Here is a 9,903-nt window from a genome sequence, read left to right on the forward strand (position 1 = left end):
GAGGGAGGACTGGAGCCCGGGAGACAGCACAGGGTCCTGGCTCCCAGCCCCCCTCCTGCCAGAGGCGCCATGCTGGGCCCCGGGGGGAGATGTGGCAGGGCAGGCGGGTGATGCCTCGCGATGATGTCATGGGGCGGGGTGGTGACCTGCAGGGTGATGTCATAGGACGTCATGCCACGGCAGGTCCCAGGGTGGCGTGGCACAATGTGATGTCATAGCACAATGCAGTCAGAGAGGTGACATCACAAATCATAGCGCTGGATGGCGTCGCAAGACAATGGAGAGCGATGACGTCATAGTGCACCCATTATGTAGCATATATGACGTCACAGCCCAGACACCGGCTGTCACCTCGAATCCCCGCCCCGCCGGCCAGCGACACACTCCCCACTCGCTGATTGGTGGGAATCTGGCGATGGCATTTCGGGATTGGCAGGGTGAGTCTCTAGTCCCGCCCCCCTCCGCTAGCTGCGCGCTCCCTGATTGGCTGCGGCTTGTGACCGTCTGGCCCCTTCCATTTGCGAGCCCTCGGATTGGCCGCTCCCTGGCCCATCGGGACACGCCCACCAGCTCCGCGCCCTGTGATTGGCGGGAGGCGTCGCACGCCCCGCCCCTTTCCTCGCGTTCGGTTCCGTGCTGCGCGGGGCCCGGACCGAGGCGGCCGGAGGAGCGCAGGGGAGACCCCCCCTCCCCCGGCGCGCGCATGGTGAGGGGGAGGGGTCCTAGGTCACGTGGGGGAGGAGGGGAGATCCCCGTGGGGGAGGGGGGAGGCTCTGAAGAATATGTAGGGGAGATCCCCCCTCCCCCCGGGGACCCCCAGTGGAGGGGGAGGGGAGACCCCCATGGGGGAGGGGGGAGGCTCTGAAGAGGAGGCTGGGGGAGGAGAGACCCTAAAGGGGAGGAAAGGGAGACCCCCCCTTCCCGTGGGCTGAGCGGTGCATCCCCCTGCAGTGTTCTATGTTGCTGTTTCTCAGCTGCCCTGCCCCAGAGGGGATGCACCTCAGCCTGCCTCTGAGCGTGGCCTGCGTTAGGTGTGTAAGCACCCCAGGATCTGCCCCGGGGGGGTGACTGTCCCGGTGCTGAGATGCAGCCACCTCTGGGGCCGGGCAGCTGGGGGGCACGCCGGGATGTTGGAGGGGGAGGGGGGCTGGGCTCTGCCCCTGTGGGAGGGGATGCTGGTGCTGTGCAAAGCGTGGAGCCCTTAAGCTCCCCGTGGGATGTGATTAGTGAACGGGGCCATTTCCTGCCGTCTCCTGCCTGGCATCGCTGCTGGGGCATGTGACCGCGATTAGCGCCGGGCAGGCAGGCTGGTCTGACCGGCTCAGCCCTGCCCTGCTGGCTGCCGGGAGCCGCCCAGGCTGTTCCTGGCTCCGGGCCTGTGAATCCACGGAGCTCTGCAGGTAGCAGTAGTGACTTGGGCCCCTTTGCTGCTCTCATCGCCATGGGGTGGCGGAGTGAGGCCTGGGGGGCTAAGGCGGGAGGAGTGGCGGGGGGGGGGGGGGCTGGGAGCCAGGACTCCTGTTTTCTCCCCGGCTCTGGGAGGGGAGTGATGTCTAGTGGTTGGAGCCAGGGTTGTGTCTCTACTTCAGGTGCCTTTGCTGCTGCAGGTGCTGCCTGGGATGCAGAGATGGCCACGGGCGAGCCCGGCTCACCGACGTGGGAAGGGATGGCACTGCCCCAAGAGCAGGCTGAGCCGTGCCCCACAGACACAGGTGAGTCTCCGCCCGGGGGCAGGAGGGTGTGGGGTTGCCCCCCATCCTGTGGCCAGGAGCCTGGCACAGAGAGTACCTCAAATGAGAGACACAGGGGGCAAGGACTCCTGGGTTCTCTCCCCAGCTCAGGGTGGGGAGTGGGGTCTGGGAGCCAGGACTCCTGAGCTGTCTCCTCACTTCCAGGAGGAGTGAGGGAGCCTAGTGGTTAGAGCAGAGGGGGCTGGGAGCCAGGATGCTTGGCTTCTCTCTCCAGATCCAGGAGGACCATGGGAGCCTAGTGGTTAGAGCAGGGGGGGACTGGGAGCTAGGATGCCGGGGTACCCTCCCCAGATCCAAGAGGAGAGCAGGGTCTAGGGCCCCCAGGATGTCTGGCTTCTCTGCTGTCGTGGCAGCTTTCTTCTTTGCCCCCAGGTGGGGAGGAGCCCGGTGCCGGCCGGGAGGAGCAGGAGGGGCTGCCTGCCCTACAGAGCAATGGGCCCCTGAGAGCGGCTGATGCCCAGGGGGACGTCCAGGAGGAGCCGAGTGACAAGGAGCTGTCCGACTCGGCCTCCACCGACAACGCCTTGGAGGACTCAAGCGAGTTTGGACGCCCCTTGGGGGTGGGGCCCTGCGAGCCGGGGGCCGCCCCTGCCCCGCCAGCGCACCGCGACGAGGACGTGACGGCCGCCAGCTGGCGGGCCCGCCGGAAGCACGTCTTCGTGCTGAGCGAGGCCGGCAAGCCCATCTACTCCCGCTATGGCAACGAGGAGGCCTTGTCCTCCACCATGGGCGTCATGATGGCCCTGGTGTCCTTCATCCAGAGCGGTGACAACGCCATCCGCTCCATCTACTCGGGTAGGCCAGGGCTGGGCTGTGGGGAGCGGGCGGGCAGGGGGCCCTCTCCCTGGCAGCCAGGGCCAGGCGCTGGGGGGCGCCGTGTGGAGAGTGGGGCGGAGGTGGGGGGGCGCCCCCTTGGCATTCGCAGCTGATCCATACAGATCACGGCGTTCCCGAGACGTCCCCTAACACTTGCCCTTCCGGAATGAAGGTGAGAGCCCCTGGCTGTCGGAGCCCGGGGGGTTTCTGCTTCCCCCCCAGCGCAGGCCCAGGTGGGGTGCGAGGCCGTATGCTTCCCTAGGGGTGGATAAAGTGGGGAGGAGGCTGGGACGCTGGCAGGGTTCTCTCACCAGATCCAGGAGAGTGGGGTCTAGTGGTTAGAGCAGGGCGGGGAGCCGGGACGCCTGGCTTCTCTCCTGTCGTGGCGGCTCTCTTCTTTGCCCCCAGGTGGGGAGGAGCCTGGTGCCGGCCGGGAGGAGCAGGAGGGGCTGCCTGCCCCACAGAGCAATGGGCCCCCGGGAGCGGCTTGTGCCCCAGACCTAGCACTCTCCGGGGAAACCTGACGCGGGGGCGGGGAACCTTTTTTGGGTCGGGGGGCCGCTCGCCCACAGAAGAATCACTTTGGTGGAGGCTGGGGGGCTGAGCCTTGAGCCCTAGGGGCCGGATCCAGGCAAGCTGGGACCGCATGGGCCTTCAGTTCCCCGCCCCTGCCCTACCGCGATTGGCAGGGGCGTGCGGAGTGCGGTGTGACAGACGGACGGTGCCCCTCCCGGGAGCGCTGGCTCCGCTCTGGGGCTGGCTCCGGGGGCCGCTCACCGCCTCTGCCCCTTCACCCTAGATGACCGGAAGCTGGTGTTCGTGCAGCAGGGGCCCCTGGTGCTGGTGTCGGTGTCGCGGACGCTACAGTCGGAGCAGCAGCTGCGCCAGGAGCTGCTCTACGTTTACTACCAGATCCTCAGCATGCTGACCCAGGTGAGCATCACCCGCATCTTCGAGCGCAAGAAGAACTACGACCTGCGGCGCCTGCTGGCCGGCTCCGAGAAGATCCTGGACCGTCTGCTCAACCTGGTGGAGTCGGACCCCGGCTTCCTGCTGGGGGCGGTGCGCTGCCTCCCCCTGCCTGCCTCCCAGCGGGACGCCCTGGGCGCCCTGCTGCAAAAGGCCATCACCCCCAACCTGGTCTTCTCCATCCTGGTGGCCCAGAGCCAGCTGGTCACGGCTGTGCAGGAGCGGGCGGTGATCGAGGAGTGCCGGCTGGAGCCCACCGACCTGCACCTGCTGCTCAACCTGATCGGGGCCAGCTCGGCCTTCCAGGCGGGGGAGATCTGGACGCCCATCTGCTTACCCCGCTTCAACCCCGACGGGTACTTCTACGCCTACATCTCCTACCTGGACGCTGAGTGCACGGTGTGCCTGGTGCTGCTCTCCACCGACAAGGAGTCCTTCTACGCCGTCTCGGACTGCAAGAAGCGGGTGGAGGAGGCCATGCGGACGCAGGGCTCGCTGCAGGCGCTTTCAGGCGGCCTGCAGAGCCCCTCCTACAGTGTGGGGCAAGTGGGGGTGCCCGACCTGCGGCACTTCCTCTACAAGCCGCTGGATATCCCAGAGAACTACCGCCAGCTGCCCCAGTTCACCAGGTACCGGGCTGCGGCGGATGCCCTCCTGGGGGGCTGGCTTTGGCCAGCAGGGTTGGTGTGCGGGAGGCTGGGTCGTGTGGGTGGCCTTGAATTCTGTCGCTGAGCCGTGCTTTGGTGGGGGACTTCCCAGGTACTGGGGGAAGAAAGGGGGGATCAGCAGGGGGCGCTCTCCCCTGGCACTTGTGCTGCAGGTAGCAGGGTGTAGGGCAATGTTCCCTCTAATCTCCCCCCCCATGTGCAGAATACATTTTGTTCTGTGCACCAAAGCATGCACCAATGTGCACCACCAGGAGAAGCACAAAGCTAGCTGGGGGCACTCTGGTAATCAGCTGGGTGGCACTGGGATCTCGCCTGAGGGAGCACTGGTGGAGGGTGTTTCTCCCTGGCCTGAGGCTGGAGGCTGTGGGGGGGCGTGGCGGGGGTGCCGTCTCCTGGCCGTCGTGCTGGGAGGATGTGCAGCGGGGCAGGTGTCAGCAGCGCTGTCTTCCGTTTGTGGGGAGTTGTTCTGCAGCTGCGTGCTCCACCCCAGAGGCAGCTGAGTTCCAGCCCCAGGTGGGCGCTCCCTGCACGAGCGGCTTGGAGAGCGTTTTGCGGCCACTGCAGCGGCGGGTGGCTGGGACGCACCGGGATCCTGAGCAGACAGCTTGTCCCCACCCCCCGCAGCTCCGGGACGAGTTAAGCCGGCCTTATTCAATCCTGGCTTTAAATAGGGCATATCATGTGCTTCCCAGCAGGAGGCGTGTGTGTGAGATGGACTTCTCGTGGTGATCATGGGGTGGAGATGGCCTGGGGCAGGCTGGGAAGTCAGGGGTCTCGGCAGTGCCATCACGTGGAGGGCTGGTGGGAGTGGCTGAGGGCTGGGGGAGGAGAGCCCTGACAGCATGAACCTCCCAGTGGCCCCGAAAGAGAGCGAAAAATGGGGAAACTGAGGCACAGTGTGTTCCTGTGTGGCGGCGAGCGAACCCACACAACAGTTTTCCTGCCTGCGGGGTTGGAGGCAGGGTCTCTTCGCGTCTTGTGCGCAGCCTGGAACGGAAGCGATTAGCTCACGATCGACCACAGCAGCTGGTCACATGGGCTTATCTGGCCCTGTGTTTCTTCCCCACGTTGGAATGGGAGGCCGTCTGTTTGGGGACCCCCTCCCCATCCTGGATGAGAACAACAGGCCTGTCTAGCCTGATTTGCAGGGCCTGGATAGCTGTGCTCCATGGACAGCACTGGGTTCTGGATCCCTCACCTCCGTGCCTTGCCGGGCCGGAAAAAAGGCCTGTTACTTGAACTGTGCAGTGAGCAAAGCCATATTCTGCAGGCGCCCCGTGTTAGCCGGTGGGACTCCCTGCCACAGGATAGTAGGGCCGACAGCCCTACACGCCCCAGGAGTCTCCGCAACTCTCCAAACAAAAGCAGGGTTCTGCGCCGGGGCACGTGCCCTACCCTGGAGAGAGCTGCATTTCAGCTGTGGCCAAGCACTCACCATTAGGGTCAGGGAAGCAGTTATTTCTGGGGTTCCTCTGTTAGCCAGGATGCCGCGCTAGAGGGGCTGGTTCTTCAGCTGTTCCTAGGCCTCTCTCTAGCTCCGCATTCTCCCTGCCGTCCTGGTTCTGTGGGGCCCAGGCTTAAGACGCTGGTAGCAACCATGAGAGGGTGGGGGGAAGGTGCTTGGCCTCTGCATCTAATCCCCCTTTCCCTGGCGTGTCTCGGCCCCGCAGCCCAGAGCTGGAGGGGCCATATTGCAGCGAGGAGGAGCAACAACGGCTTTTTGACCTCTACCATTACCTGCACAGCCGCATCCACAGCACCTCTCGCCCCCTACGCCTCATCTACCATGTGGCGGAGAAGGAGACGCTACTGGCTTGGGTAAGGCACAGATCAAGGCGTCTGGTGGGGATGGGGAAGGCCTCTCTTCCTCCCCAAGAGAGTGAAGAGGACGCCCTAGTACTCCGCGCAATTGGCTCAGGCTTTCCGCAAACACAGGCAGGGTCACTCATGGGCAGGAGAGTTTCCCCAACTTGGAGCGACGGGCTTAGGCTCTGCAGATCCTGGCAGCGTTGCCGTGTTTGTGACACCGGGTTTATGCTCCCAAGGTTTTCTTCCCAACGAGGGAGGTGAGACGCTTGCTCTGTTTGTAACAGACAGCTGAGCTGCTGCTGGGATCATGTGACTCCAGCTGTTGCCCTTTGCCCTGAACCTAGATTGCCTGGATTTTCACGTGGCATGGGGCGGGGCTTGGAAAAGACGGTCTCCTTGGGAAAGACGGTCTCCTTTCTCAGTAATCTAGCATGAGGAGGGTGGGACTTCCTGTTCTAGCCTTTTGGACTTGCGGTGGACTTATTCCTGATCCCTCTAACAGATGCTTAGCATGGGAAATGATCATCAAGCTCTCAGCAGTCCTTCCTGGGTAGCTGGGGTGATGTTTCGGGCTGCTCGTTCCCAGAATTCCAGTGTCAAGGTCCCATGTGCTGTGGAATTTCCAGACTGCTGGAGCGGATCTGGCATATGCACCTTTTGTGTGATGCGTCCACTTGCGATTGGCAGCGATGTGCTTGGGTTTTAATCAAAAAAGCAAACCGAATGCTAGGAATCATTAACAGAGGGATTGAGAGTAAGACAGAGAATATTTTATTGCCTCTGTATAAAACTGCAGTACGCCCACACCTTGAATGCTGCGTATAGATGTGATCGTCTCATCTCAAAAAAGACATATTGCCATTGGAAAAGATTCAGAAAAGGGCAACAAAAAGGATGAGGGGTGTGGAATGGGTCCCGTATGAAGAGAGATTAAAAAGACTGGGATTTTTCAGATGAGAAAAGAGGAGACTAAGGGGAATATGCTAGAGCAGCGTTGTGCAACCCGTGGGTTGCGACCCCCAAGGGGGTTGCGGCTGTCTTCTGGGGGTTGCAGCGGACAGGATCAGGCGCTAGATGGACCTTTGGTCTGACCCAGTATAGCCGTCCTTATGTTCTTAATCGTCATTGGTAGGTTTCAGAGTCAACACATCCCATTGGAACAGATAGCTTGTGCCTCTCCTGGCTGTCCTACTTCAGATGGGTTTCAAGCTTGTGCTCCCTCCCTGAGGGCTAGTGATGAGAAGAAGCCAGGAGGAGAGGGTTAGAGGAGGAGCGCAAGAGATGAGATGGTGCTGGGTTTTGGGGAAAAGATTGCTTGACCTATTCTCTTCCACCTTCTCCTTCCCAGGTGACCAGTAAGTTTGAACTGTACACTTGCTTCAGCCCCCTGGTGACCAAAGCTGGTGCTATCAATGTTCTCACCAAGCTGTTGCGCTGGATCAAGAAGGAGGAGGACCGGCTTTTCATTCGCTACCCCCCCAAGTACTCCACCACACCCAACCCAGGGAAGGGCACCAAGGGCGGCCGGCCCGACGGCGCTGAGAATGGATTTTTTGCTGGCCTCTAAGCCTGGTTTTGCTTCACCCGGGCCCCTGTTTCACCGGTGACTGGATAACGTGGGGGGAAATCTCTTCCTCCAGAGAAACCACTCTCTGTGATCTAGCTCAGGCGTGGCTGGTTCCTTCCAGGGCTCCTGCGATGTGTGGTTGCTTGTCTGTCTTATTTATTGGCCTACTTGTGTCTCCGAGCCTATGTTAAGGAGGCCTGGTTGGGGGAGGATGACGCCGGGCCTTGTTGCTTCACTTTTGAGCCTTGTGCGCTAGGCTGATGTGGGGCGCCAAGGGGCATGACAAGCTTACACTGGCTCCTGTGGCCTGTTACGGGAAGGGCCTGTGCTGAAGGACTCCACCCAAATGATGAAGCTGGGTTTGTGTATGGCATCTCCTCGACGGAAGTTTTTCTTCTAGTACTTGGCTCCTTTCCCCGGAGCCTCTGTTCTCTGCTTCCCAGTGTGGATCAGCTGCCGGTCCCTAAGCAATGGGTTGCAATTGTGTTTCTCCTTCCTTTGGAAGAATTGTGGCTAATTGCATCTCTTGGCATCAGAGCCCGACCTGCTTTGAACCCATTTTTCTAACACTCTCTGCTCTTTAAGTGTCCTAGCCTGGAATGAACTTAGATTTCTTGCAGGACCTGGAGGTCTGTGGCTCATGTTTGATAATAGATTTAGCTGGGTGCTGTGTCTGGAAACAGCGGCTCATGTTTGCCAACCGATTTAAACTGGGCGCTGTGTCTGGAAACGGCAATATGTGCGGTGGAAAGGAGATTACTCCTTCATCTCCTCCTCTCCGTCCCCCGCACATGCTGCTCTCGATGCTGTAAATCGGAAATGGGAGATGCCCCCCATGTTGTGTTCTCTCTCCATGGGCTGGTTGTGTTAGTTAATGTCTGCACCAATGCACTCTCCTCTGTATTAATGTCTGCACCAATGCAGGGGTCTGTATTAATTTAATGTTCCCTTTTGGAAAGGCAGATCCTTTCACAGGAAGATTCAAAATGCTTTTTGAAAGCAACAGACTGCCTCTCTCCTTTGCTGGTGACAGCTGCGCCCTGCCTTACGGTAAATGGGCTGCCCCTTGGCTCTTTTCAGTCTCGTTGTCCATCCGGGCTGCTAGAAGGGCTGTTTGGGGCCTCAGCCGTGGGCTCGAGCCAGAATCTGTGGGATCTGCTTCACCCAGGAAGATCACCCCATGTCTCCGGAGAGCGAGCCCTGCCTGCATCTCCTTTCACTTGCATCTAGCTGCTCCAAGGAGACCTGGCGGGGTTGGGGAAGTGGAAAGTGTTTTCACATGCATGAGGCGCTGTGCCTGGAACCGGCGTGGCTGGCTGTCAAATGAGGTCTCTTCCTGGCTGGCTTGTGGAACTGAGAATCAAAGTCTTATTAAAAAGTTGTTTTGATGAGGGTGTATCTGCCTTGCTTGCTAGCCAGCACGGAGGCTGTAGCCATGAGGAGGAGGAATTGGTGCTTTCTAAATACTAGCTGTGTTGGGATTTCTGCTATAGGGAGCTGTGGATGCACACCAGAGGTCTTGTGTCGATTTTAATACGCTCACCTGTGGATATATGTCGGCTCACAGATGAGCTTGCCCCAAACGTTGTCACACTAACCCTCTGCCTGAGGTTGGCGTTTTCCATCCCGTCAGCCCCGTTCTTTTTGACAGGGGCGAGCAAGGCAAGATGTGATTCCAAATTCGCTGCACTCATTTTTCTCCTCCAGGAGCCTCTTTTCTTCTCGCTGTGTGTTCCACTTAGTTACAGGTGCAGAGGTGGTTATTCATATCTAAGTATTATACCTGCTGTGGGCTGTGTTCCTTCCGCAGCTGCTGGGCTCATTCAGAAGGGAGAGGTACACAAATTGGAGATAAATCGGGCACTAGTTCCAGCAGCGAACTGTGTCTTTTGGGCCAAACCTCTGTCGTTTCACGTGTGAACTGCTGGCGATGGAGGTATGCAACTTTATGGCAGCTGGGGCTCATCTTGCCAGTCAGTCCTTAGCACACGGTCGCTCTGTCTCCCATAAGGAGCACATAACAGGCAGCAAGTTCAGCCGCTCTTGAAGAGGGAAGGAGCGCAGCAAGGCATGGTAGAAAGGTTATGACCGATTCTTATTCACAGCTGTTTTTTCTGGGGTATTGCACCCTGGACCGCAGGCTGTTACTTGACTCTTGTGTGTGCTGATGTGGTGCAGAGAGAGCTGTTGTGCAGAAACGAAGCTACCAGCTGCGCTAGCAAGTTAACCTTGCTACTACAACATTGGAAATAGAAGCATGGACCCAACCAGAGTCCAAAATACCCAGGCGAGCCTCCCGGCTGTTATTTTAAGATGCAGCTCG

The 9,903-nt window shown here is 60.1% G+C and overlaps 1 protein-coding gene across 3 annotated transcripts; it reads left to right on the top strand.

Annotated features, from left to right (window-relative positions):
- Positions 1–558: 558 nt before the first annotated feature.
- On the top strand, positions 559–8,968 carry LOC102450412 (vacuolar fusion protein MON1 homolog B-like). 3 transcript variants are annotated; one of them, XM_075914883.1, is made up of 6 exons: positions 559–706; positions 1,608–1,712; positions 2,124–2,546; positions 3,367–4,165; positions 5,875–6,022; positions 7,362–8,968. In XM_075914883.1, the coding sequence occupies exons 2-6, from the start codon at positions 1,628–1,630 to the stop codon at positions 7,578–7,580; spliced, it is 1,674 nt and encodes a 557-aa protein (XP_075770998.1). In that variant the 5' UTR covers positions 559–706; positions 1,608–1,627; the 3' UTR covers positions 7,581–8,968. The 3 variants fall into 3 exon arrangements, with proteins under 3 accessions (XP_075770998.1, XP_075770999.1, XP_075771000.1); XM_075914884.1 differs by having other exon boundaries at positions 583–706; positions 1,590–1,712; XM_075914885.1 differs by lacking the exon at positions 559–706 and adding an exon at positions 1,209–1,400.
- Positions 8,969–9,903: the final 935 nt, after the last annotated feature.

The sequence above is a fragment of the Pelodiscus sinensis genome, unplaced genomic scaffold, assembly GCF_049634645.1.
Source record: "Pelodiscus sinensis isolate JC-2024 unplaced genomic scaffold, ASM4963464v1 ctg59, whole genome shotgun sequence".
NCBI classification, from domain to species: domain Eukaryota; kingdom Metazoa; phylum Chordata; order Testudines; family Trionychidae; genus Pelodiscus; species Pelodiscus sinensis.

Coding starts and splice junctions, on each gene's coding strand:
- LOC102450412 (XM_075914883.1), top strand. CDS start 1,628: ATGGCCACGGGCGAGCCCGGCTCACCGACGTGGGAAGGGATGGCACTG. Junction 1,713..2,123: donor GCCGTGCCCCACAGACACAG/GTGAGTCTCCGC, acceptor CTTTGCCCCCAG/GTGGGGAGGAGCCCGGTGCC. Junction 4,166..5,874: donor CAGCTGCCCCAGTTCACCAG/GTACCGGGCTGC, acceptor TCGGCCCCGCAG/CCCAGAGCTGGAGGGGCCAT.